Source organism: Miniopterus natalensis, chromosome 21 (assembly GCF_054644295.1).
Source record: "Miniopterus natalensis isolate mMinNat1 chromosome 21, mMinNat1.hap1, whole genome shotgun sequence".
Taxonomy (NCBI): Eukaryota; Metazoa; Chordata; class Mammalia; order Chiroptera; family Miniopteridae; genus Miniopterus; species Miniopterus natalensis.
This window is the reverse complement of record NC_142101.1, coordinates 19,475,676-19,503,169: the sequence shown is the minus strand read 5'-3', so window position 1 is coordinate 19,503,169 and position 27,494 is coordinate 19,475,676. Positions and strand designations below refer to the sequence as shown.

At 62.0% G+C, this 27,494-nt stretch overlaps 2 protein-coding genes across 2 annotated transcripts; both read right to left on the bottom strand.

Annotated features, from left to right (window-relative positions):
- Positions 1-584: 584 nt before the first annotated feature.
- On the bottom strand, positions 585-27,494 carry IGFN1 (immunoglobulin like and fibronectin type III domain containing 1). Its single transcript, XM_087829063.1, has 24 exons — positions 27,356-27,494; positions 19,713-19,826; positions 19,142-19,281; positions 18,299-18,398; positions 17,715-17,759; positions 17,423-17,468; positions 16,820-16,991; positions 15,837-15,950; positions 15,289-15,457; positions 14,472-14,744; positions 13,786-13,837; positions 9,737-9,852; positions 9,136-9,260; positions 8,329-8,470; positions 7,780-8,079; positions 7,021-7,320; positions 6,464-6,637; positions 5,719-5,847; positions 5,279-5,581; positions 4,146-4,234; positions 3,698-3,893; positions 2,831-3,130; positions 1,743-2,069; positions 585-727 (listed from the first exon to the last, which is right to left on the bottom strand). The coding sequence occupies exons 1-24, from the start codon at positions 27,492-27,494 to the stop codon at positions 585-587; spliced, it is 4,008 nt and encodes a 1,335-aa protein (XP_087685189.1).
- On the bottom strand, positions 10,453-11,924 carry LOC148090764 (immunoglobulin-like and fibronectin type III domain-containing protein 1). The gene is made up of 2 exons (XM_087829048.1): positions 11,296-11,924; positions 10,453-10,474 (listed from the first exon to the last, which is right to left on the bottom strand). Exons 1-2 carry the CDS (start codon positions 11,922-11,924, stop codon positions 10,453-10,455), a joined length of 651 nt encoding a protein of 216 aa, XP_087685174.1.

Genomic DNA, 27,494 nt, shown 5'->3' with positions numbered 1-27,494 from the left:
CTCTCCTTGACCTCGGAGACCCCAGCTTTGGTCTCAGGAGGAAGAGGGAGGGTCTGCTCCGTGGGCCTGGCCCCCTGTCCAGCAGGGCCGAGGAGGAGGGCCGGTGCTGCTGAGGACAGTCAGAGAGCCAAGCATCAGGAGAGGACCTGTCAGCCTGGGCCTGCTGGTCCCGCCCACTGTCCCTGTCCAAGGCCCAAACGCCCAAGGCCGTCCAGGACACCCAGACCTCCACGGGTCCTACCTCCTGGCCCCCACCATGAAGCCTCTCTCAGTGACACCCAGAGCCCAAACCCCGGCCTCCAGGAGACCCGAGGCTGAGGCCGTGAAGGGTGGCCAGGGGCAGGGGCTATACAGGTCCCTCAGCCCGGGCTCCTGTGTCCAGCAGAAAGTTGCCCCAGAGAGACCTGGGGGAGACTAGAGAGGGAGGGAGAGCCCGCTGGTGGCCCCGCCAGCCCCAGGCCACCTTCTGTCCCCTTTTCCGTGCCCGCGCCCCTGAGGCTGTCCAGCTACCTTCCCAGCCACTGCAGAGCCTGCGGCGCCACCTAATGGTCAAGCCTGGGATGGCAGGTGCTTGGCGCGGGGACTCAGGAGGACACTGAGGCCTGGCCTGTGTTGTCCTGTCCCCCCGGGGAGGCCGCTGCTGGGGGCTCCTCAGGCCCTGACCCCAGCCCTAGCTGCTGGCTCCCGCTGTCCATGTCACGGTCAGCCTGGGCCAGAGAGCTCACAGCTGGGGAGATGTCAGTCCGGTTCTGACCCAATTCTTTCCACAACCCAGAACCGTTACCCCCACCCCAGCCCGACCTGCTGCAGCCTCCCCTCCAACACACCACCTCCAGTTCACCTGCAACTGATTCGCCTGATGTTTTAATGAGGAAAAGCACAGAAAGCAGCAACCGCCCCCCTGCACACACGCGCCCTCCGGGCCCTGGTCCCCACGCAGGCCCGCTGACCTCCCTTACTGTCCCCTCCCTGTGGTCGCAGCAGGCCCAGCTCTGCCCCCCAAGTCCCAGCCTAGGAACTGAGGACGGGGCCTCCCCCCTGCAGGCGGGCTCTCCCTGGGTGTCTGAAGTGGAGAAAGAAGAAGCCCAGGTGGCGAGGGGGGAGGTTCGCTGTCATTCTGGTCAGTGGGGCCGGGAAGCTGATGTCCCCAGTTCTTCCTTTCCTCCCCTGAGGACTCCATGCTTTCCTGGTGGAACCGCCGCAGAAACCCCTCGCTGCCTTCTCCCTGGGGCTCTGGGCACTGTCCTCTGTCCCTCGGGACTGGCTCCCCGGCCAGCGTGGGCGTCAGGGCTGAGACTTCAGGCGTCTGTCATCCTCCGTGGCTGTGCCGTGGTCGCGTGGCCAGGCAGGGCCATCCCAGGGTGGGGCGGGGCTAGGAGCTGGGTTCTGCAAGACACAGGGCACCGGGGTGTTCCAGCTGGTCCCCGAGGGGCAGCTGCCCCCACACCTGCTAAGTGTGATGGTCATACAGCAAGGGGGTTAGGCCCGGGGGCTCTGCCGCTGGGGGTGAGGGTTCAAATCCAGAGCCCCCAGCTGCTCTCTGAGCTCAGGCCAAGTCCTTCCCCCGCCCTCCGGGCAACCCTAAGCACCCAGACACTAGGCATCTGCACCAGCTGGGCCTCTGACCCCTCCCGGTCACTCCAGAGAAGATGGGTCCCCTGCGGCCCCTGGAAGTGGGCAGATGGTCACTCCTCTGACTTCCTTCCCTTCACAAGCATGGCCTTTGCCAGGCAGCACCTTACCTGTGACTATGAGGGTGGCCATGCTGACAGCCTGGCCCAGCGAGTTCTCAGCCACCGCCTTGTACAGGCCGCTGTCCTCGGGGGCCACACTGGGGATGACCAGTGAGCACACGCCCAGCGTGTCGGTGCTGTACACGACGGGGTGGCCCTCCAGGCTCTCGCCGTTCTTGAACCAGGTGACACGGGGCTGGGGCCAGCCCTTCACGGCGCAGCTCATGCAGCACTGGCAGCCGGGTGGCAGCAGGTGGGAGCGCAGGCCCACCAGGAACCAAGGCTTCTGGTTCAGGTTGGGCTCCCGGTACTTGGGGGCCTTCACCGTGACTGTGTCTGGAATGGAACCGGGGCAGACGGGAGGGTCAGAGGTGAGGCAGGCTGCCTGGGGCAGCTGGGCGGGGAGCTCCTGCCGGGACACAGGCTTTTCCTTTCTGCAAATTAGGCCCCCAGGGCTGCCTCACTCTTTCACCCTTTTCTAGAAATAATTTAGGGTTTCTGTTTTGTTTATTTTTCTGTTAATCTTCACCTGAGGATATTATTTCTATTGCTTTTTAGAGAGAATGGGATGGAGTGAGGGAGAGAGAGAGAGAAACATCAATGAGACACATCGATTAGTTGCCTCCTGCACGGCCAGGGATCTAACCTGCAACCCAGGTATGTCCCTTGACTGGAAATCGAACCCCTGGCCCTTCAGTGCTCAGGCAAACGCTCTAACCACTGAGAACACTGGCCAAGGCGTGTGCACCTGATTTTATAACCTGCTTTTTCCAGTGGCTGCATTGAGGTCCCATCTATTTGATGGTAAAGTACGCTGTGTTTTTTGAGAAACCTATTGGCTGCCACGGGAAGGCATCTGGAGTCACAGATGCCCACAGCCCCTTCCATTATCACCCCGAGAGACATCAGGCCACGTGTCTCCCTTGAGTCAGGGACACAGAGGACCGTGGTGCAGGTGGGTTGGACAGGAGCAGAGAAGGGACAGCTCTGGGCCACCAGCTGGACTCTGGGTCCAGTTACACATGGAGACACGGTGGCCTTGGCACCCGGCGAATCTGGCCACACTGGGGTGCATGGAGCGGCGGTGTGGAGCTCACCTCGCTGCCGGGGGATGCACCAGGGCTGGCTGGTGTCTGAGGGCTCGCTGGCCCCCAGCTCGTTTTTGGCCACCACTCGGAAGTGGTACTCGTGGCCGGGAACGACGCCCAGCAGGGTGAAGCGGTTGGTGTGGACGCGGTCGGCCGCCTCCTGCCAGGGGCCGTGCCCGGAGGAGCGTGTCAACACCGTGTAGTGCAGTGGGATGCCCCGGGCCTCGTCTGGAGAGGGCTCCCACTCGGCTGTCACCGTCCCTGGCACGTTCTCTTGCAGGCGGATGGGCCCGGGCGCCTGCGGCTTGGCTGTGGGAGAGAGGCCAGAGGAGCCGAGGTTGGGGGACGCAACAGGGCACTGGACAATGCCCGTGGGCTTCTGCGTGGTCCTACCCTGGCCCCCGCATCTTCTGGGGGACGCATCTTTGCTGAGCCAGAAGCTGGAGCTAGAGAGAGCTTGTAGGGTCCACTGCTCTCTCTGGGGGAGGGACCTTCACTGTGGTCTGTGAGTGAAATGACCCCAGACATGGACACAGTGGGAGCTCTCATAGGCTGTTAGAGCCCCTGTCAGCTGCTCACTCTGCCTTCGTGAGGTCACCTCCCTGGCGGGCCGTGTGGAGGGTGACCCTCCCCTCCTGCCAGGACCCCAGACAGGGTTCCCCTTGGCTCTGCATGAAGTCATGGGGGTGACCGGCTCAGTGACTCTCAGTGCAGATGAACTGAAGTCTGGGAGGGGCTGTGGCTACTGTCCCTGAGTCCCTGGGCAGAAGAACAGTGGACTCAGAATCCCCTTCAGCATGTGGGAAGGTAGGGGTGAGGTCACTGCCCAGCCCGGCCTGGGGAGCAGCACAGCTGAGACCTGGGGCCCTTGCTCACCTGACACCCTGATGACGAAGGTGTAGACGGCCTCCTGCCCCTGCAGGTTTCTCAGCACCACGGTGTAGATGCCACTGTCCGCGAGGCTGGCCACGGGGACCAGGAGCTGGGTGAGGCCTTCCTTGGTGGAGGTCACGCATTTTTTCGGCAGAGGCAGGCCATCCTTCAGCCAGGTCGCCTCCGGCAGGGGGGCAGCCTGGGAAACAAGGAGGGACAGCGGGAAGGGAAAGTCCTGAGGCAGCCCTGGACGTGGGGAGGACAGGGTGCTGGGAGGGCTGGCCGGGAGGGTGCAGGTGGGGCTGGGCCTTCAAGGAGGCCCCTCACCCTGCTTTCCTCCCTCACTCTGATGTCCAGCACAAGCCCCGGTGTGAAGGGAACCACAGGGCTGAGCTGGGCTCCCTGGGTCACAGTGGGCCCCCTCGTACACCCATTAGATAGACACACTCACCTCAAAGCGAATAGGCACGTGGACGGTGTCTCCAACTCTGACCACCAGCAAGTCCTTGGTGCTGGAGTCCATGAGGAACTTGGGAGAGACTGCAACACGCAAGATGGCCAGTCACCTCCCTCTGCAGCTGGGCCCCAACCCCCAGTCACCAACAAGGTAGGTGGGCAGGGGAAGGAAGGCTTGGCCAACCTCACTGATGCTGAGGGCCTGATGGGACAGGTGGCTCCCAGGGAACTGGGAGGAGAGGGTCAGATTAGGCTGGAACAGAGGACACTGAGAAAGTTGGCCAGCATTTTCTTCTGCAGGCAAGGCGACCACTGAATGAGATATCGGGTGACACGCCTGAGACCACGGGGAGGGGGCGGAACCAGGATAAGGCCCTGGGATTCCAGACGCAGAAACAGCGTGCTTTCGCTGTGCCTGTCCCCCCTATCACTATGGTGACAAATGAGGGATGGCCCGGCTCAGTTTGAGTTGAGGATGAGTCAGCTACTTCCACAGCCCAAGGAGTAAGCAGGTCCACCTGCCGACGGCAGAGCCTGAGCATCCTTTGCCCCGAGCGTGAACCACCTGCGCTGAGCAGCACCTGTGACTTTCTGGGCTGTGCTTGGGAGGCAGAGATGCTGGGCTTTGGAGCCGGGCACTTGGTTTAAATCCTGTCTCTGCCACAGCCACGTGGGAGGTCCCAGGGACAAAGTACCTTGATTGTAAATTGGGGAAACAAATATTAACCTGGCGAGTTTTTATGAGTTATAAGGAGACAGCATTTCTGAAAGGGCCTGCTCAGTAAATGTTACTTGGGCCCAGCTGGTGTGGCTCAGTGGTTGAGCGTTGTCCTGTGCACCAAGAGGTCACCGGTTCAATTCCCGGTCAGGGCACATGCCCGGGTTGCGGGTTCGATCCTCAGCAGGGGGCATGCAGGAGGCAGCTGATGGATGACTCTCATCATCAATGTTTCTCTCTCTCTCTCCCTCTCCCTTCCTCTCTCTCTAAAAATCAATAAAAACATATTTTTTTAAAAATGTTACTTCATTAAACTGGGGAAGGGGATCTTGACTCAGCGAGCACCGGGGGGGGGGGGGCGCTGCTCAGGGGCCCCTCCCAGGAAGGGTCCGGAGGGAGGTGGGGCTCACCGGGAGTGGGCATGGCCTGTACCAACACGTCCAGGGCAGTGGGCTGGCTGCGGCCCCCGTCGTTCACGGCGATGACCCTCACGAAGTAGCCCTCTCTGGGCCGCAGCCCCTTGGCCGTGTAGGTGGTGCCAGGCACGGTGCCCACGTGGCACGGGGTCCACTCGAGGCTGTCCGCGGGACGCAGCTCCACCACGTACCCCTGGGCCGCGTCTCCGTCCTGAGTGTCAGGCTGGGCCCAGCGCAGGGCGATGCTGGTGTGCGACGTGTCCGTGACCTGGAGATCCCTCACCGGCTCGGGGGGTCCTGGCCCAGCACCGTGGGAATGTCAGGAATGGCACCTCCTCCAGGAAGCCTCCCCAACTCATCCCACTCACTCAGCACCTAACCACTCTCTCACTAACCGGCCTCCCACGATTCCTGCCACCTGATGTTTTACTTACTCATGGGGTCTCGAGCAAAGACAGCATCTGACGGGGGCCCAGGCTGCCCGGGGCCGGAGGGAGCCACGGCCGTGACCCGGAATTCGTACTGGCAGTCAGGCCTCAAGTCGGTCACCGTCCACCTCCGCTCTGTGAAAGGCAGGCCACGTTGGTGCCACTCGGGCGGGGCCGGGCCACGGGGACACAGGTGGTGCCCGCGGGTCCTGGGGAAGACCAGCCTGGGGCCAGAGCACAGCCTTCCGCTCCAGCCAGTGGGGTCACCCAGCCTCTCCCAGGTGCAGAGGGCGCTGCTCGGGGGGTCAGGGCCCTGAATCCCTGCCACTAACTCACTGGGCGGTCGTGGGCCAGTGCCGTAACGCTCAGAAAGCTGAGATCCGGACAGAGAGGGAGCCGCCAGCGGTCAAGGGCAGACGGAGGGATGGGGCTAAGAGCTCCATGTCCGACTTCATCCCGAGATGCCCACTAGCCCAGGTCTCCCCTCAGCACCGTGGACATTGCAGTCACAGTGGGGGGGGGGCGTCCCATGTGCCGTTGGGTGCTGAGCAGCGTCTCCGCCTTCTTAACACTGGATGCCACTCCCTGCTTCCCCATTTCAGTGAGACAACCAGACATTGCTCAGCATCCCAGGGACAGAACCAGCCGGGGGAGACCCACTGCTTCAGGCCATGATGGTGCCCCAGGACCTTGGAGCGAGCCAGGTGGGCACCCAGGGGACAGCGGAGTCAGCGGCACTCAGGCTGCTCACCAAGCACAGGCTGCTCGGTCACTGCGGTCCAGGTGTTGCTGCCCTTCTTGCGCTTGTCCAACAGGTAGCCCAGGATGTGGGCGCTGCCGGGGCCTCGAGGCGCCGTCCAGGTCAGGGTGATGCTCTTGCTAGAGGCCGACTGGATGGCCGGGGCCGAGGGGGGCCCGGGGCGCGCTGGGGGCAGAGAAGGTTTGGTCAGCCAGAGGCCGAGGGAAGGTCCTGGGGGGTGGAGGGGGGCATCTGGAGGGGAGGCACACTCTGTCCCTTTCTGGGACACGTGCTTGGCTGAGTCACGTGCTCCAGGACAGAGAAACACTATGGCCCAGGGGTCCAGCCAGATGGAACATATGCTGAGGATGATCCCCCCAGGGTCATGAGAGTGGGCTCTGCATGTTCGTCTGGAGAGCCCCCCGCTGGGAAAAGACTCCCATTAATCTTGCTTCCAGATGAGGAGTCCCCACAGTGCCCTCAGAGGCCCTAAACCCTTCCCTGTCCCTCCGCCTGGGGCACTGTGGGGAGCCTGAGATGGTCCCGCCCGGCCCCAGCCGTCCTCTTACCCTCTGGAGCTACCAGCACCTCCTCCGACTCCAGGGCCTCCCCGGGCCCCTCGGAGGTGACGGCCCGCACGCGGAAGGCATACTTCTTCCCCTGCTCCACCTGGGCATCTGTGAAGCTGGTGCTACCTGCGGGGGGCTCGCCAACCTTCAGCCACGTGCTCCGGCCCGCCTGCCGCCGCTCCACTATGTAGTGCTCCACGGCCCGGCCCCCATCGTCCCGTGGGGGCCGCCAGCTGAGGCTGACTCCAGACCCCCGGCAGTCCTGAACCTCCAGGGGGCCCTGCGGTGGCTGAGGCTTGTCTGGGCCCCGGGAGAAGAGCAGGAAGAGAAGGGACATCAGGGGAGCTGGAGGGAAGCCGTGCTGGACCCCCCACCCCTGTCAGTAGATCAGCCTGCTGTGAGTGGAACCCTCAGAGAGGCTCAGGTAGGACCTAGAGGTGTCCCTGGTCTCCACCCCAACACACACATGCCCAGGGAAGTACCATAGAGAGCAACAGCCCGAGCCCAGCCGCCCCTCTCAGCCCTCCGGCTGCACCCTGTTGGCATCACTCAGGGCCGGGGCCACCATCCCCCCCAGCAACTCTCTCAGGCCTCCTCCCAGCCTTTACTGTGGAAACTGCTTCTTCCCACCCCATCTGCGTCTGCGGAGGGGAGAGGGGCTGGGTAGCAGCAGCTTTGGATCTTAAGCAGCCAGCAGGTGAGGATCAGAGCCTGGGACGCCCAGGCCCTGGCGGGAGGGAGGCTGGGGCGGGCGGGCACCTATGACTTGCAGGGTGACCTCGGCCTGCGCGGAGCCCCCCTTGCTCCTCAGTGTCACGCTGTACAGGCCACCATCCTTCCTGCTGGCGCTCGGGACGCACAGACGGGTGAAGCCATCCCCCAGGGCCGCCTGGGCCCCTCTGCCGCTGGCACCGTCCACCTCGGCCCCGTCCTTTGTCCAGGTGGCCTGGACCGGGAGGCGGCTCTGGAAGGCGATCTTCACAGTCAGCGGCTTCCCGGCCTTGACTACCAGTGGCTCCTTCAGGCTCTTCGCCACGTCTGGATCGATGATGGGGGGATCTAGGGATGCAACAGGGCAAGGGGGTCAAAGGGGCCAGGGCACTGGGAGTCTCCACAGTCAGAAACCCTGTCCCCCACCTCTGGAGGATTAATGGGGGGTACGTGGCCTCTTCTGCAGCAGGAGGGACCTCACCAGGGACTTCCTGACAAGAAATTTTAGCATCATCTTCTGCAGACCAGCCACATGTTCAGGTGTTTGCATATTACCTGATGCAGGCACCAGGTGGGCAAGCGTGGGCTGAGCCTCACCTCGGATGGTCAGGGTAGCTTTGCTTTCCTGCTCGCCGGCCACGAAACTGTACCTCCCGGCCTGGGTCTCCTGCACGTGCTCGAGGAGGAGCCGGTGCATGAGGCCGTCCTGCTGGATGACCAGTCCGTCCTGGGTGCTGAGCTGGAAACAGGCCACGGTAGAGCCGGTCACCCCCAGCGCAGGGCTCCCCCAGGCCCCGCCAACCAGGGCCCTCACTAATGCAATTGCAGGAACCACAGTAACAGGTGTGGATGGAGCGTGGCCGTGGGCCAGCATGTGCTAACCCTCTGTGCTCCACCCCCTCACCGAGTGGGAGCCAACCTAAGGCAGTAGGCACAGTTATTGGTCCATGTTATAGATGAAACCAGAGGTCACAGTAGTGGTATCAGAGGCCAGGGTGCCTGATGCCGGCCGGAGCTCTGAAGCCCTGGGACAGGCTTCCTCCCGAGATGACAGCCAGAGTAGAGGACAGATGTCTGTCCCAGGGCCGAGAGATCTCGCCTGGCTAGGCTCACAGGTGGCCTTTGTCCGAGGCCTTAAAGGTGTGCAGAATTCAACAGGTGTTGGGACAAAAAAGGCAGTTGGGGCAGCTGAGAGCAAGGGGTGTGTGTAGGGAAGTGACCGGAACACCCACTGAGTCTAAAATCTTGCATGTTGTAAACAGTGATTTGTTGGCTAAACTCACAGGTGCATTAGGAAGAGGAAGGACAAATGGACCCTCCCCTGTTCTCTGCTTCCCCTCGGCCCCCACTCTGAGCCGGTGGTCGAGGTGTGTGTGCTTGGCCGGGGAGGGGAGGGGGTGGTACCTTGACTCCATCCTTAAACCAGGCACCCGGTCCCAGGTCCCGGCTGAGGATACAGGAGAGCACGACGGCCTCCCCGAGCTGTGCTTCCGTGTCAGCCAGGCCTCGGGAGAAGTGGCCCGTGGGGCCTGGAGAGACAGACAGAGGCGGAGGACTGTCACTCAGGGCCCTCCCCGGGGCCCAGCCTCCCAGGCCATGGCCTGCATGGCACCCCAGGAGGCCACCAGGTCCTGCCAGCTGCTCTCTGCCAACCCCTATTCTTCTCAGCAGGGCCTGAGCTAGTGCAGGAAAAGTGGGGTGCATGGTGGGTGAAAGATCCCTGAGTCACAGAGACGGGTGTCTGGGTGACCCACAGAGCTAGTTGGACAGCTCTGTGCTTTAGATGCCTTGTATCCAGACAGATGCCCAGGGGACCCCAGGGCCCCTTGGCCTGGATCCCACCTGCACAAGGAGGAGGCTACTTCCTGCACTGGAAGGAGACCCCCCCAAAATGGGAGGGTGCTGGCAGGGACAAACGCCTGGGGCTGGAGGCAGAACCGGGACAGAGCCAGGCATCCCAGGGTGCAGGGTCCCCGCTGGAGCCAGCTTCGCTGCAAGCACCTACCTCGGGCTTCCTCGAAGAAATCGCCAGTGCCAGGCTTGCGTCTGGATCGGGGACTCCGGGAGGCATCCTTCCCTTGGCCACCGTCATCCAACCTGCCCCCTGTGCCACCTCTCCTGCTGCCCAGATGACTCGGGGGCTCCCAGCTCCCGTCTTCATGCAGAGTCTCCCCAGAGTGCTCTGTGTCCTCTCTGTCGGGCCGCTGTCCCCTGCCTCTGGCCTCATCCAACGTTCGCCTCTCTGCAGCTCCGGCCTTGGCCCCCGACCGTGTTTGGAGCCTGCAGCTACACGGACCTGACCTCCCATCTGATCTGCCAGACTCTGCTTCTCCCTGTCCCTTGTCTTCCTTCAGGGCCCTTGGACCTTGGGCCTTGTTGTTCTCAGCCTCTGGCGGCCCCCTTTCTCCTCTCTGCCCTCTGCTGAGCTGGCCACCCGAGCCCCCGATGCCCCCGGATCTGTCTCCAGAGTCTTTGCTGCCAAAAGAACCTTCCAGGCCATTCCAGGCTCCGTCCAAGTCCCTTGCACCAGCAGTCCTGTCCCTTCCAGGCCCTGAACCTTTGCTCTCCAGCAACCCTAGGCCTTGCCTCCCTCCAGCCTCTCCTTGGCCTGCAGCCCGTGTCCGGCCCCTGGAGGCTTCCAGCCCTTCCTGGCTCCCATCGAAAGTGGCATCTTCCACCCTGGAGCCGGGGACCTGGCTCCTAGCTCCTGCATGGCCCCGTTCAGACCCCTGGTCTTTCCGGCCTGGGGCCCGAGCACAATGGACCCCTGGCCCATCTGCAGACTCCGACGTAGATTTGCCCCTCTGCCCAGGCATCCGGCCTCCGTCCAGAACCTGCCCTGTGCCTGTCCCCGACGTTCCTGCCACCCCCCCGCCTCCGAGCAGTGAGCCCTCTGCTCCCTGAGGCCCTGGTCCTCCCTGGCCAGCAGCTCCTCCCCTGCCTGCTGTCCCTGCACCTGCTTTCCCGAAGTCCCCTTCATGTCTGGATCCCAGATCTGCTGTCCCTGCCCAGGCGTCCCCCTCCACTGCCTCCCGGCCATCAAGACGGCCAGAAGCCCCCACACCCGTTCCTTTGTCTGCAGACCTGCACTCCCCACTGGGAGCCCCTCTGTCCCCAGGAGCCCCTGGGGTCCCTGAGTTTGCAGAGCCCCCGAGACCTACCCTGGAGCCCTGCCCATCTGCAGCACTCCCTACTCCGGGCATCCCAGAGCCCTCCCCAGGACCAGCCCCGTTTACCAGCCCTGGTCCCCTGCCCCTCTTGGAGCTAGTGCCACCATAAGACCCCTCTGACGCTGCCCCGTACCCTGAGCCGTGTCCCTCGGCTTCTCGGCCTCGGGGTCCACCCTCTTGTCCCACTGAGGCCAGAGAGCCTGCTACCCCACAGCTCCCGGAACCATCTCCATAGCCCTTCTCACCCTCTGGTCCGATGTCCCCAGACCCTCCCCTGCGACCTGAACCCGTTCCCCCAGAACCTCCCAAAGCATCCCTGTGACCTGCCTGAGCCCCTGACCCCATTCCCTCAGGAGCCCCCAAATCTTTCCTATGACCTGCCTCACTCCCTGACCCCATCCCTCCCAGGCCCCCCAAACCATCCCTAAGGCCCGCCTCACCCTCGGGCCCCATCCCCCCAGGCCCGAGACCCCTTGACACTCCTCCAGAAGCTGTTTTACCTCCAATTAGCTGAGACCCTGGGATTCCAGCTCCATCCCCCAAACCCAGCTCACTGCCAGACCCACAAGACCACTGGCTGTTGGAACCGGCCCCAGCGTCAGGAGCCTGTGCCTTGGGGCTCCTCGACTCCTCCCACCCAGCTCTGGGGGCCCCAGCACCAGGGCCCCTGGTCCCATCCTGGTCACTTGCTTTGCCCCCTGCCCTCAGAGAGTCTGGCTTCGCGGCTCCCAGACCCCCAGAGCCATCTTCACAGCCTCCTTCCCCAAAGGCCCCCTTTGCCCCCGGGGCTCCGAAGCCCCCACCATCTCCAGTTGAACCCCAAGGCTGAATTCTCCCAGAGCCCCCTGGCTCTGCTCCCACATGTCCCTCCCCTACAGCCCCCACTGTTGCAGAGGGCCCAAGGCCACCTTTACCCCCAGACCCCACTGTCCCTGGACTCCCCAGGCCACTGTTGGAAAGATGCCCTCCCCCAGGGCCGGCATCTCCCCGGCCTCTGGATGTGTCCCAGGTTTCCGGGCCCATCCCGGCCTCATTCACGAGCCCTCCCTCAGGGCCACCTGTGCCACTCTTGAGACCTGCAGGTGTCTCAGTTCCCCTCCTTCCAGGACCATGACCATCTTGGTTTTCAGACCATAATGCCCCAGGCACCCGTGAGCTGTCCCTGTAAGCAGCCCCCTCCTCAGACCCTGCTCCCCCAGGTGCCCCAGTGCTACGAGCAGAGCCCTTGTCTCCCGGCGCCCCTGAGCCATCACCATAACCAACCCCACTTTCAGGACCTATTCCCCTTAAATACCCTGAGCCTTCGCCGTACCTGGATCCCACTAAGCCAGCCTCACGGCCTGTTTCACCTCCAGGTTGTCCTTCTCTGGAGTTCACTGTCCCATTCCAGAAATCTGACCCAGACCCCGTGGCCCCTGGGCCTCCTGCTCCATCCACGCCTCCCTGTGTCCCCCAGGGCCCCTGAGCACCCTGGCCTGGAGCCCCAATTAGCCTGTGGCTGCTGGCATCCCCTCCTTGACCAGACCCTATCAGTCCAGGCACCTGGGTACCACCCGCACCCCCTCTCCCTCCTCCAAACCCCAGCTCTCCAGGCCCAGGGTGGGCCCCGGCTGGCCTGAGGCTGGACCCTGCGTCATCCCAAGGCCCTGTGCTTCCAGCCTCCATTCTGCCAGCCTCCCCTGCTCCCCTCTGACCTGCTGTCCCCCCTTGGGAATACTGGAGGCTTCTGCCATCCCCTGCCTCACCCAAGGCCCCCACTGTCCCCTGGCCCTCTCTTCCCCAACCCCCAGGACCTCCTGGGCCCCCAGGGCTAGTTTTGTAGCTCCCTCCCTTACCCCCAGACTCCCCTGGGCCCCGATCACCTGCCTCCTGCCTTGAACCCTCAGGACCTCCGTGCCCCAGCAGGAGTTCTCGGCCACCAGATATCGAAGGGTCCCCGAAGGACTTGCCTGCAGGTGTCTGTCCTGGAGACTGCCCTGACCCCCTGAAGCCCCTTGTGTCCCCATGGTCATCATCGCCTCGTCCCTGAGAGCCCCAGATCTCAGGACTCCTGCCTGCCTCAGAGCTGGATCCCCTTCCTTCAGGAGACTCCAGGGCACCAGAACCCCCTGCCACACTGCTGTCCCCAGACTCCCCCAGGCCAGCCCCACTGCCCCAGGCGCCCCATGCTGCTCCGCTCCCCCTGTCCTGGCTCAGACCATCCCCTCGCCCCACTTGACCCAGGCTCCCCTGAAGTGACTTCTCCAGCGATTCCCCTTCTGACCCAAACCCTGCAGGACCAGCTTGCAACCCCTGCAGGGCCCTCATTCCTGTCCCATCTCCCAGCTGAGCCCCCCAGAGTTGATCCTGGCTGTACCTGTCCAGCTGACTCCCATTGTCCCCTCTGTGCTCCTGTCCTTCCCCACTGCCCACCAATCCTCCAACCACGGGGTGCTGGGACCCAGCCTCCCAGGCCCCTGCTGGCCTGCCACGTCTGTCCCCATCACTACCCCTGCCGCCATCGGGCTGGTGACTTTCTGTGAGGCCCAGCCCTGATCCTGCACCCTCTCCCTGTGCATGAGGCCTCCCCGGAAGGCTTGTGTCCCAGTCCCCCTCTCTGTGGAGCTGGTTGTCCTCAGGCAGAGTGGCTGTGTCTCCGTCTGCTTCCAGCAAGCCCTTTCTTGCCTGCCCAGGGCCCCAGGCTGCATCAGTGGCCCCCTCGTGCCCCGTCAGGGAGTAGCCATGCCCACCAAGGCCACCTCTGTCTGGGCTGGCTGTGAGCTGGAGCCCAGAAGCCGGCCTGGCCCCCTCGAGGGCGTCCCCTGTGGGGCCCTGCTGTCTGCGTTGACTCCACTTGCTGCTGGCACCCCTGGCCTCTTCTGCTTCTGAGGTTGGGGCTCCTGGCACCTGGACTTGGTGGTCAGCACTTGTGGTCAGAAGGCCTTTGTCCTGCCCAGCTTTGGTGAGAGGTCAATGCCACCACGGAGAGAGAGAGAAGAGACCCTTTAAGTCAGGCCGATAGTCAGTCGTCCAAACCCAGCTGCCCCTCCCGACCACCAGTTTTCCCAGCAGAGAAACAAGATGACCATCAGGGAAGGAAGCCGGGCGGGGGGGGGGGGGGGGGGGGCGCTAAGAGATGGGGAAGTGCCATCCCCACTTCCCCAGTCCAGCACCCACCCCACCCCACCCTGCTGAGTGGTTCCCGAGGACTCTGGGGGAAAATGCAGGAACCAAAGTCACTGGTTTAGCAAACTGCCAGGAGGCCAGGGACAGCGGCTGCCTTAAAATGTCCAATTTATGGGCTTCTGGGATCACCTGGAACCCCAAAGCCTGGGGGCTCACAGGGACTTCCCACCCACGGAACCTGGGCACTGTCCCAAGCCTTGAGAAGGGCCCCAGGGCCACCTTGGATCTGTGTCCCCTGGGCCATCCCACAGGCCCGGTGGAGCGGAGGCAGCTGAGGGAGACAGGCTGGCTGGGAAGAGAGGCCCTGCAGTGGGTCAGGACAGACCTAAGAGGTGGGTGCACCACCCAGAGCTAGCGACTGATGCCTGGCTGTGGTGGAGGCAGGGAGACGGGTGGGCCACTCACTTTCCACCACCAGCCAGGCGCTGGAGATGTGGAGCCCGGTGTCCAGGGAGTAGGGCCCCATGTCTGAGAGCCGGGCGCCCTTCACCACCAGCTGGTGGGTCAGCCCATCGGGGGACATGGACACTTCGTATTTGTCGCTGGGCTGGAGAGGCCGGTGCTTGAAATGCCAGGTGGCGTTGGGGCAGGGGTTGGAGAGCACGCACTCGAAGGCCGCGTCAGCCTGCTCTTCGCAGCGGGCCTCGCACAGCGGCACCACCACTCTGGGCGGGATGGCTGTGAGGGAAGTAGCAATGGGGCCATGGTGAGCTCGGCAGGGTGACAAGTGTGACCCGACGTGGTGGAGCTGGCAGTCGGAAACCCAGGCTCGTACCAGTTCAGCCACAACCCCCCCCCCCCCGTGTGACCTTGGACGGGGCGCCTCTCACCCCTATGTCCGTGGGAGGGGTTATCTTTAGGATACGAACAGGAAGACGATTCTCAGCCCTGGAATTCTGGAATTCCAAATCTGACCGTGTATCTGGGGCACAGGGGGTCTTGCTAAGGAGCCATGGGAGAAGAGGTCGGGCACAAGGAAGGGGTGAGCGCCAGAGGCTGGCACTTAGTTTGAGCTGAGGAGGGTCTGTGGCCACAGGAGGTCTGCAGCAGGGACAGGTGTGTCCGCTGAGGCTCTGACCTTGACCTTGGCCGAGACTTTGGAAAAGGTGCCACCATTTAACCCCCTGGACCTGTGCTCTCCTCCCCACTGTCATCGACACGTTCACCTTCCCACCCTGCCTGGGCCCCCAGCAGACCCGCCCCATGCGGGGGGCCCGCTCACCGCTGGCCTCCAGCTCTGTGGAGAAGACCTCGGCTTCCTCTACCCTGACCTGGTAGATGCCGGCGTCCTCGGGCCACAGGTCCTGGATCTGGAAGTGATAGTGTTTCCCCAGCCGCCGCACGCTGCGCTTGGCTTGGCTGTCGGAGCTGTAGGGGACCATCTCACCATCCTGAGGCCGGGAGAGACGGGGGGCTCAGGGCCTCGGTGGGTCCCCCGAACCTGCTGCCCCAATCCCATGCTGGCAGCAGCCAGCGCTTGTCTCCCACTGGCCCGGGCATGGGGGACATATTCCTGGGGCTTAAAGGGGTTGGGGCGGGAGAGAGGAGTGGGTGGGGTGGAGAGCAGGCCGGAAGGGAAGCAAACCCTCCAGGAATGTGCACGACTCTGACCACAGGGTCAAACTACCTGCCGATAAATTACCTGCCAAACATTTAGGTGCCCACGGTGTGCCGGGCACTGCCTTAGGTACTTGGAACGGGCCCATCAGGGAATAGAACATAAGGATCCCTGCCAGAGCCCTCTCCTTTCAGTGGCCCTTCTAGCCTCACCTTGTACAGGTAGACATTGCTCTCAGGATCCTTGAGGTCCAGATCCAGTTCAAAGAATGCGACCCCCTCCTTGGTGACCTTGATGTGTTTCGTGTTGGAGACGCTGTGGATGTACTAAGGAAGACAAACCCACCAGGAGAGCTCTCTTCGGGGCACTACAACCCCCGGACCCCAGAGCCCCAAATCCCAGTCAAACAGGCATGGAACCACGTGGGAGGCTTAAACCCCTCGAAGAAGGAGATTTTCCAAGATGAGACGTGAGAGCAAGAAAGAACCCGGGTGTCCAGGGCCTCCGAGAACACAGCAGGGCTTCGTGTTCATCGGTCGTTTCATCCGGTAAAAGCGAGTGGAGCGCCTACCGTGTGCAAAGAGCCCTGTGCTGGGCTCTGTGTTGAAGCAGGTGAGAAAGTTTGGAGGAGAGAGAGCGCACACCCTGGGTGGGGGGTCTGATAAAACACCATTTTCGGGATGATGGAAGACTAGGTGTTTTGTGTTTCCAGGAGAAAAAATAGATTTAGACTGTAGTTAGGTTTGACACAGGGGGAGAACTTCCTGCGCAGTTTACAAGACGCTGGAATGAGAGCGCCGGTGGGAACCGTAACATTCCCTTCGCTGGAAGCCTTTGCAAATAAGGCAGGTCCCCAAGGTCTGCGATGATGACGGTGGCTGGCAGGAAGCCCTCACTGGGTGTCAGGCACCCAGCTAAGAGCCGTCAGCACACCCTCTCCTCCCCGCTCAATGGCCCTGTGAGGCAGGTGCGACTAGTTAACACCCACGTTACAAATAAGGGAGCCAAGGCTCAGCGGCCCTAACTTTTCCAGAGCCCAGAGTTAGAATCAGGGGCAGGTTTCACAGCTAAGACGTGGGCTTGGAAACCTGGTCCCTGGCCAGACACCACACCGAGGGAACCGGGGGAGGGCCCCCCCACCGGCTTGGCTTCTGGAGGCCCGGGCGGCGCCCGCAGGCAGGCGCAGGCGGGGTACCTGGGCCATCCTGTCCTCCCGCTCCCGCCGCATCCTCTCCAGCTTGCGCAGCATCCCGCGGAAGTCGGCGATGCCGTACTTCATGCACAGCCTCTCGTAGTCCTTCCGGTCGGCCGTCATCAGCAGCTGCCACACCTGCTCCGGGTCCATCTTTTTCTTGGGGGGTGGGGCCCTGGGGGCGCAGGGACAGCGGGTCAGAGGCCAGGCCCCCCGAGGGGCCTGGGGAGCTGCCCTCCCTGCGCTGGAGGCAAGGGGGAGCACAGACCGGGCTCTGGGACTGACTATGGCTCCAGCTTCCCAGGAGAAGCCCGCACCTAACACCTCGAGTTGTGGATTTCCAAGCAAGATGTCTGTGGCTCTAAAAAATGTGTTAAAATGCTCTAGTGAAGCCCCCCCCCCCCGTTTCACCAAGGAGAAAATCAGGCCCTAGGGAGGAGCCACGATGAGCTCAGAAGTGGCACAGCTGCACCTCCGGGGCATCCTTCCTCCCCGCACCTGCAGCCCAGCCTGCCCGCCTGTGTTCAGAGCGGAGGCGAGGGCTGAGCCCCGCATGCTTATGGGGCTTTGGGGTACGGGGACCCCCACAGACAGGCCCACACCCACCTCTTCTTCAGCATCTTCCGTAAGTCCATCAGCTCCTTACTGAGGTCTGGAAAAGGAATGGAAATGAGGCCCTGGCCCAGGCGTGGGCATCGGAGGGGCCAAGGCAGGGCTCTCCTGTAGGGAGTGGGCGGGTGGGGAGGGCGTGGAAGGAGGGCTTTCAGAAGGAGCCCTCCTGTGGACCGGTGAGGACCCAGGAGGCCTCTGTGGGGGCCTGGCCAAGTGGGGGGCGCCAGGCAAGGAGTAGCCCATCCCCCGAAGGCCCCAAGGAGGCCTCTGACACCCTTCCACCTACCCTCCTGGGGCTCCGTGTTCCTCTTCCGTTTCTTCCTAAAGCCGACTGGACCACCGGGGAGGAGAGGGGGAGTCAATGTGGACCGGCCGGGAGAGGAGCCAGGCACACTGACAGTCTTCCCGAGGACGACTGAGCCCCAGGGCCCTGGCCTCCCCCTGCCCCCTAAGGCCCGGCGACAGCCCAGCAGCAGGGGTGGGCAGGTCGGAGGGTCTGCCCTTCATCTTTGTTGATGCCCCAGAGCCTTAGCGTGGCTGAGATGGGACATGCCTGCTTCGCACCTCACACAGGGCTGGCCCTCCCTGTCTACAGGGACCAGGGCGGTGGCTTACATGAGGGAAGTGACACTGGGACGACAGCTGAGCCACATCTGAGGGGCAGCTGCTCTTTCCTTCACCCGAGAGCTGTCATTTCAGGTTTAGGCCCCATTGTGCCAACCAGCTGTTTGGCTGGTCCTGCAGCCATTGACGATCCGGCTCTTCATCTTTATCACCAGCTCCTCCTCGGTCGCCCCTCCCCTCCCCCCACCAGGCGAGGCAAGGCACCTCCAGCGGCCCGAGCACGGCGGGGACAGGGGACCAGCCCACCTTCGATGACGGTGAGCCTCGCCGAGCACACGGCCTCTCCGTACAGGTTCACTGCCCAGCAGCGGTACTGGTCCGTGTCCTCGCCTGTCAGCTTGTTGATCTGCAGAGAGGCCAAGGGCAGGGAGTGGGACTAGCACTTCCCCTCCTCTGTCACTAGACAAGGCTATGGGCCAGGGGGACAAAGACTCGTCCCGTCTTCACGGGGAAAGACAGAGACCAAGGCAAACCCAGCCCACAACAGAGCACGGATAAACCGACTCCTGCCATCAGAGGCAGAAGGAGCTGGTTTTTTCAGGGTCTGGGTTTTGGGCTGTGTGACCTTGGGCAATTTACCTAACCCCTCTGAGCCTTTTATTTTTATTTTTTTATTTTTTATTGTTGACACTATTCCCTTATAAAGTAAAGGTAACAATACCTCAAAAAGCAGCAAATGGTCGGGATTAGATGACATAATCTATGCCAAATGGTTAGTCTGGGGGCCAGCACACAGCAGGTATTCCATGATTGACAGCTACAGATATTACTCACATTGACCAGCACTGACTGAGTGTTCACTGGAGGCCAAGGCACTGGCTACCCACTTTACATAAACCTTCGACACTCACAAAGGCCCGTAAACGAGGTACTATTATTGCCCCAATTAGAGGTGCAGAGAAGAAAGTAACTTTTCAGTCCAAGACGCTGGGCCAGGGCTTGTCACCCCGCAGCCTGGCTCCACAGCTTGAGTTTTTATGCTCCCGTCTGCAGCACCCCCAGGTGTTGGGCAGAGGTGCCTGCGAGCCTGCCAGGTGCACACCTGGCTCAGGCCACCTGCAGCCGCAGAGCGGAGCTGAGCTGACTTACCTGCAGTGCGTGCTCCTTGCTGCCAGGGGCGGAGAAGATCTGGTACTTGCTGGAGTTACTGAGGTCCCCCTTGCTGCTCTGCCAGCGCACCTCAGGCCTGGGCTCCCCACAGACCACAGCCCGGAGGATGGCGTTTCTCCCTGCGTGGGGAGAGCGGGTGGGAGGGTGGCGCTTTATTAAGCTGTTAATGTGTGTTATCCTCGCTGCTCTGGGCATCTCGACTGCCCATTTGAGGAAGGAGACCTGGCCACGGTCCCCAACTCAAGGACTCTCACGACGCCTGTGCCCCCCACCCTCTGGGGCTTGGAGGCTGGGGGAGGGGAGGGCGCGAGGAAGCAGCACAGCCCCCCCCCCCATCTAGCATTTCCCTTCCTTGTTCCCAATTACGTCTCGTATCTGAAAAGCACAGTGTGTGCTCCTTCCCTAGACCCATTCTGTCCCTTCTGGGGGTCCAGGCAGGCACCCCCCCAATGTAGGCAGATGTGGTGTGGGTGGGGCGGCCTTGGGGACGGGGGCTGAGCGTGCCGGAGGTGGCGGAGCGGGGTTCCCTCAGCCCCACCCCAGGCCTCACCCTCCGCCAGCGCCATGGTGACCGGCTTCTGCTCGAAGTCTGGCAGGCTGCATCCTTCGGGGACCTTGTCCACCAGCTGCCGGGTGGTCACCCCGTGCTTCTTGAGGGGCTTCCCTGAGGACGTGGGAGAAAGGAAGATGGCTCCTGCCCCCCTCGTGGGTGGCCCTCAACACAGTGGGGCACTGACCCGGGAAGCAAGAGCCCCCTCGCTGTCCCGTGCTGGGTGGGACAGGCTCATAGCGCCTGCCTGTGGGGTGCGTCTGACTTTTCTAGGGGAGTCTGGCTGTGGTCCTCCAGCAGTGTGAACAGAGCCCCTGGGAAGTGGGCAGGGGCACCCTGGGGAGACCTTGTGAGTGTCCCCAGGGAGAAACTGGAGGAGAAGGGGGTCCTCCCCAGGAAGCAGGGCCTCCATAGGGGGCTCTGAACCCATTAGGCAAACAGCTCAGACCCCAAAGCCAAAACTAGAAAAGCAGAGACAGGTGAGTTCCCGGAGGCCTCTGAGCCCTGCTCCTTCCGCTTGCTCACCTGCCATGGTCTGGTTCCTCGTTGGCTCCCGTGGGTGGCGAGAGATCTCCTGAGAAGAGAAGATGGGCTTCTGGGGGCTCGGCGGGTCTCACCCCAGCCCGCCCACAGGGAGGGCATCGGCCAGCGTCTGGGGGCACCCGGGTACAGTTGCCTACAAACTGTGCTGGTGGCCTGGCCTCCAGGCGGAAGCCAAGCCCAATGGCCACTTGGGGGTGAAGCAGCCTCCTCACACCTCCAGAGAACAAGCTCCCGGCATCCGGGATTTTTCCAGCTCTCATAGCCTGGACCCCTCGACTTTGGACGCGACTTTCCCAGGGACAAACTCAGGTTTCCCAGTGGGGCCTGGCAGCCTCTCCCTCCCGCCCTCAGCAGGTCTGGATCTTGCCGATCGCCAGGTCTGCCGGAGACCCCTCGCCTGGCTGTTCTTGTCCCCACGAATCCGCCTGCCCCCCTCTGGGGCCAGTGAATTATAGTCCAGCCTTGTTTCTCGAACGCCTCCCGTCTCGAACAATTTACTTCTCGACCCGACAACCCCTCTCGCGCGGACACCCGCGTGGTCAGTCACGCGTCTCTCAGGGGACAGCCGAAGGAGCGACTGTGTGAGCCTGAGTCAGTTTACCGCCGGACCTCACGTTGTTAACATCTCAGGATATTGTGCTGTGAATATTTTCGTGGTTTTGTGTGGGTTTTTTGCTCTTGTTGCCGCTTACTATTATTACGAAATTTTCATTTTTTACTGGACATTTCGTTTCTTGTTCAAATTCTATTGAGATTTCATGTCCTTTCTGCTTTTTAAAGTGTTTATTTATAGACTAAACGGTATATTGGACATATACGGTATGTATTTAAGAAAGGTTAAAACCGAATCATTTGGGGGGTCCGGAACGGATTAATTCCATTCATGTTATTTTTAATGGGGGGAAAAATGCTTGGGTTTTTGAACAGCCTTCCAGAACGAATTTAGTTCCAGAACCGAGGTTCTGCTGATAATGTGAGGTGGACGGGAGTCTTCCACCCACCACCGCTGTCCCCACCCCGCTCCCCGATTTCCTTTCGTTGCATCAGTCCGCAGTGGCTGAGGGGAAGTGCCCCCCAGGAGAGGGCGCAGTCTCTGGGCTGGGGGGGACCCTTGACCAGAGCCCTGAGCTAGAGGGGAAGGGCCGTCTTGAAAGGGATCTCCAGCCGTCCCCCCTCCGACGTGCTTGGCCCGTGGCCACGGCGTTCTACTTTGGAGGCTCCGTTTCCTGCCCAAAGAGCCCTGTCCTCAGAGTGGACGCCCATGACAGGGCACATTCCGGCACACAGGACATATTCCCTTTCACAGCTGCCCACCCACTGGCACGGCTGGCCCCGCCACGGCGTCCCTCCCGCGGCCCGGCCGCCGCCCCCCGACACGCTGGAATGCCACGCCGCGCCAGCGACGTTCTGGAGCGGTCACCGGGCCGCAGCCACCATGCAGCCGGGAGTCACGAGGGAGCGCCAGGACGGAGAGCAGCCGCCAAGCTGGCAGAGGGGCCCCCGCCCCACCCGCGCCCGCACAGCCACCTGGCCCCTGGCCACGACCCCACCCCGGAGCGGCTCACCCCGGTCTCCTAGTTGTCACCTCCCTCACCTGTCATCATCACTATCAGCTCGGTCACTCACTCACACGGCCATTTTTCACAATGAAGAGGTAGCACTAGCACAGTCCTGTCCCCCAGCCCCCCGCCTGCAGGGGCCAGCTGACAAGGAGAGCCACGCAGAGCCCTACACGCGGGACAGGGGGGTCCCATGTTAAGCCGTGCCACCCTCTGGACCTCCGTTCTTTTCTGGAAGCAGCCAGATTTGGTGCAAGGTCAATGCCAAACGGGCAAGAGCTTGGCTAGGTGGGAGCCGGGGGACTGTGGTCTCGACTGAACGGCGCGGGGAGGAAATGAATCCTGGTCTCCGCACTCCATTTCCTCTTTGAGAAGGACCAGGATCTTTCTCGGCACAGCGCCCTCGCTCAGGCCTCTCCCAACTGGGCTTCGGCCTCCGGGACCCCGGCCCTCCGCCCCCTGCCCTCAGTCTACGGACCCAGGCTCCTGTTGCACCCACTTCCTCAGCTGGGGTTTCTCTTGGCTGCGCTGAGACGTACCTAGTCCAGCCCCAGGGCCTCATCCTGAACAGCTAGTCAGATCTGTAACCTGGTCAGCATTTCACAGTCTGAGCCAAGCAGAGCCCGGACAGAAACACCCAGACGGGGCCACTGTCCAGACGGGTGACCACGCACCCCAGGGTGCGATTGGCCGCTGGGGGATATCCCCTGAAAATCTCATGCCCTGTGCCTGCCCCTTCTTGAATGGACAAGTTAGTGAGCCCTCAGGTATCTCCATCTGGCCCTGGCCCTGGCCCTGCCCCCGCCCAGGTGTGCAAGCAGGTGTGCAGTGCCCACTTACCTGGGTGCACAGCTGGCCTCCAGCCTCCCGTCTGCTCCCTCCTCCCTGCTTCCAGCTGCTGCACCCTGCCCGAGCCTCTGGAAGGACTGCAGTGGACAAGCAGTGCTGGGACAGATGTAGGTCACCACGGCCTTTTTGGGCTCCCTCTGCCCCTCCCACTGGCCCGCCTCCTTCCTTCTCCTCCTGCCTGGGCTTGGCAGGGCAAGGCCCCCCAGGGGTAATGCCCCGGCCTCCCTGAGGTCAGACACGGAAGGGTCCTGTGACATTTGGTCCCTCCAACGCCTGGTCTCGCAAAGCTTTAAGCTCTTAACCAGGCCGGCTTAGCGAAGTTTGCTTTGTGTGGTGCCATTTGGATGACCCCTCTCAGCGGGGGCGTCTTATTACCCGAAGCCTTAGCTTTACAGCTAAGCCGGTCCCTTGAGACCCCGGATACCATAAGTCACACAGATACATAAAAAGCCACTGTCCCTGTGGGAATCACAACCCAAAGTGGCACCAAACAGGCTACACATTTGGGGAGCTAGTCACAGACCCAGACTGACAAGAGGGCCGTGATCCCACAGACTCCACGTGGGGGTGCACTCCACCGAAAGAGACCCTGGGAGTCGTGGGGCCAGGAGGCCTTCCAGGAGGAGGTGAGCTTTCTTGGGATAGAAGGGGTGACCAGGCCAGCTGGCCAGAAGACTGGATGGAAGAGGGGAAGGAAGGTGGGAACTGGGGATAGTGTAGTTGGCAACAGATCTTAATGAGAGCGAAGGGCAGGTGAGGCCCAGGAGGTGAGGCGATAAGGCTGCCTGCCCCCCTTTGGAAGAGCTCAGCAAATATATGCTGAGCACCTGCCCTGTGTCGGGCCTCAGAGCACAAAGGGGAGAAAACCAGGCCCCCTCCTGAGCTCACAGTCCACTGGGCAGACAGGTGTCCAGTGGCCAGTTCCAAACTGCCACTCCCGCTCGAGGGGTCAAGGTACCGGAGGAGAGCGGGAGCTGGGAGGGCCGAACGAGTGGGTGGAGGTGAGTTTGCACAGGTAAACTTTGGAAGCCGCTTGAAAACTTGGATCTCTGTGCTAAGAGCCAAGGAGGCTCCTTTCAGCTGGAGGGACGACAGGACCCAATTTGCTTTTTTTAAAATCCTCACCTGAGGATATGTTTTCATGGTTTTTCAGAGAGAGTGGAAAGGAGGGAGGGAGAGAGGGAGAGAGAGAAACAGTGATGGATTGGTTGCCTCCTGTATGCGCCCTGACCGGGGCTGGAAATTGAACCTGCAACCCAGGTGCATGCCCTTGACTGGGAATCAAACCCGTGACCCTTCTCGAGGACGCTCTAACCCCTGAGCCCGGCCAGCCAGGGCCCAATTTGCCTTTTTAAAAGCTCACTCTGGTGCAGGGTAGAAAAGGAGCTGGAGGGGGTGGGAGCGAAAGGCAGCTCCCAGGTAGGTGGTCTGGTAACCCCAGGGTGCCCTTTCTCACAGTGGGGCCCTAGGCTCCAGGCTACCTCCTGAGCCCGAGGACAGGGAGGGGGAGCCATTCTGCGTTTCAGTGGCCCCATCGGTCCCCAGGGAGCTGAAATTTCTTCCCTGAAGGCTGAATGGCCAGCAGACCCCCATTGGGGGTGCCTCTCACCTGCCCTGCACCACCCTGGGGTCCCACTCATTGCAGTAGATGGAAGTTTCAGGATTCTAGGAGCTGAGATGGGTCCCCATGGTCCCCACCCGCCTCTGTCCTCTGTCTGCCCTCTGTGACACTAAGGTGGCAATCTTAGCTGTGTGACGGGTCCTGAGTCAGATGCCAGCCTGGCCCCTGCGATGGGCAGTAGACACTGGAGGGGGTGGAGGGGCTGCCTGGCCCTCAGTCCGGCCTTTTCTGGAAATCTCCAGCCTACCACTCGAGCCGCTGACAGGTGTCCTGACCATTGTCCAGGGATCCTCCCAGTGCCCAGTGTGGTGTCGGGGGTGACATTTTCACACCCCTCTCCCTATGGCGTAACCTCGTCACACGTCCCGTAGGTGAAGCTTCCTTCGGAGAAAAGTGGCAAGTCCCGCCTTCGTCCACCGCTGGACTTGCTCTCGGCAGCCTCGCTCCCTCCCGGTGGCCAGCCGGGACCAGGACCCAGGGATCACACCCCAGGACGCGGCCCCTCGGCCTCGGGTGTAAGGGCAGAGTGTCTCCTTCCCTGGGTTCAGCTGTTCTTCCTCTGGCTCCGCTTCTCAGATTCCCAGCAGCCTGGCCACACAGCTGGCAGTAAAGTTCAGGCTGAAACCCCATCCCTGCCCAGCGGCCCGGCCCCGGGCACCGCGCCAAAGCGGGCACCCAGAAGGGCTGGGACTGAGGGCCGGGTGGGGAGCTAGGCCGGGGCTCACTGGGCGCTTCATGTCCTCGGGGGGCCCCACCCTGGGGAGGCGAGGTGACGGCCAGTCTCCTGCTTAAGAAACACAAGGACAGGACCCTTCCCTGGGGACTGGAGGGGCCATGTCCCTGCCCTCCAGGGGCTCCTCCTCTGACGGGGGACAGCCCCTGCCTTCCGGTGGTGACCGCGGCACAGCCCCAGTCTTCAGGGAGACCTCAGTCTAACTGGGGAGACATAATAGCCACTGTCAGGTCACCCATAAATGGCGTCTGCCATTGCTGTGACTCTAGGACAAGTAGGGACGCAGACTGGTGCGTACTCAGCGACGGCGACTTCCCTGGGCCCTCGGTATCCATCATTATTCTGTCATTTAACTTTCTCCCTGACTGTTTCCACCGGGTTGCGGGGAAGTGCTGACGCTCACCTCGGCCTCGCCGACTCCTCGTCGCTCGGTTGGAACCTTCCCGAGGGTCCCACGTAAAGTTGCTGGCACTGCCACGGCGCTGACCCGCCCCTGTGTGTTTGTTTACGGCTCTCTCCCCGACTTGAAATGTAAACCCCGCGAGAGGGAGAGGTTCTGTTGTTCTGTTTACTGAGTTGAAGACAGTGCCTGGCTCTCGTTTCTTTTTTTTTTTTTAATCTTCAACTGAAAGTACTGTTTCCATCGATATAATTTTTTAGTGATGAGGCGGAGGAGGGAAGGACAGGGAGAGAGAGAGAAACATTGATGGGCGGCCTCCCACCCAGGCCCCAACCTGGGCCAGGGATCGAACCCGCAACCCAGGTGCGCGCCCTTGACTGGGAATCGAGCCCGAGGCCCTTTAGTCCGAGGGCAGACGCTCTCATGGCCGTGCAACAGGGGCCAGGGCGGGGAGGGGAACTGTGGCTGTGCTGAAGCGCGGGCCCCAGCATTCGCCTCCGCGTGGGGGGAGGCGCCGCGCCCACCCCGACTTCGGGGCCCCAGATAAACACCGTTTCTTTGGCCTCCTTCAAATGTTTTCCCCGCGGTCCATTCCCGCCCGTCTCATTTCTCAATGCGGCTCCACACGAGTGTTCATTCCTTCCCCGAAGATTAAATTCCACATTCCGGGGGGTGTGAGCTGCGGTCAGAGTCCAGGGAGTGACCGGCGAGTGACGGAACGGTCAAGCTGGACACGAAGGCCTTTACCGGGAAGATAACCGAGCGCCCTGACCCGGTGCGGGCCCCACGCTGGGCTCCCACGCGTAGAAGCACCTCTCTAACCCCACAGCCGCCCCGTAGGGTGAGGCTCCTGTCGGCATTTTGCGGAGAGGGAACCTGACCCAGCGAGAGGGGAGGCGACCTTAGGCCACTGAGCTGGGCCTGGAGCCCGGCAGACCGGTCTCTTCCTCCCTTGAGACCTGGGTGTCTCCCGTTTGTAAAACAAGGGAGAGCTCATCCCCTCGGCTGCAGCCCTGGCCAGTGTCCCCTACAAACTGCTTCCTGGAGAACCAGAGAGACAGAAGGCTGAGGAAGGAAGGAGGGAAGGAAGGGAGGGTTCCACCAGGGAACGCGGCCAGCAGCGGTCGAGAGAAAAGGTGACAAGCCCCTCTGCTGTGTGAGCTCAGTGACACCTTCCAAATGCTCAGCCAGTGACCTTAGAACCCGGGGGGGGGGGGGGCGCCCACTTCCCTTTTCCTGAAACTCCCCTGCATTCCCAGGCCCCAGCAGCTAATTCTGGAAAATGCCCCCGGCGGTGCCTGGGCTCCACCAGAGACCTCTGGTCCCAGGGGCCACCTGTCAGCCGAGGCCATTAAACGCTGGCTCCTGGGAGATTGACAGTGGCGGCTGAGCCTCATTAATGCCCGAGGCGGAAAAGGCTTTGCCGTCTGGTGACCGGCTTGCGCCTCTGGAGGAGCCCGTTTAGGAATCTGTTGACAGGGGCTCCAGCGTGGAGGAGCCTGGAGACCTGAGGGCCGTCCGTGGTCCAGTCCTAGAGACGGTGACCCTGGTGCTCATGTCCACACTGGAGAACATTCCCCAGGTCTCCTCGTGGCTGGGTGTGCTCTGACCCCCAGGAGCGGGAGATGCCACCCCAAGCCCCCTGGTGCTCTCCAATCTAGAGAGAGGGTGTCCCCCTGGTAGCTTTGTTGTTGTGAAACCTCACCTGGGGATATTTTTTCCACTGATATTTTTAAAAGAGAGTGAAAGGGAGAGAGGGATTGAGAAAGAGAGAGAGAGAAACATGGATGTGAGAGAGACACAGTAATTGGTTGCCTCCCTCAAGTGCGCAGGCCAAGGTCAGGCATCGAACCTGCAACCCAGGTGTGTGCCCTTGACCAGGAATCGAACCCACAACCTTTTGGTCCATGGGCTGTCACTCTAACCACTGGGCCATACCGGCCAGGGCTCCTGGTAGTGCTTTTATCGCAGCCTGGAGACTGGGCTCTCGTCCATCCAACCGAAGGCCCCCTTTGCTGCCTGATCTCGAGGTCACCTCAATGCCCGAATCGGCATCTTTTTTTCTGTCCGATGCCAT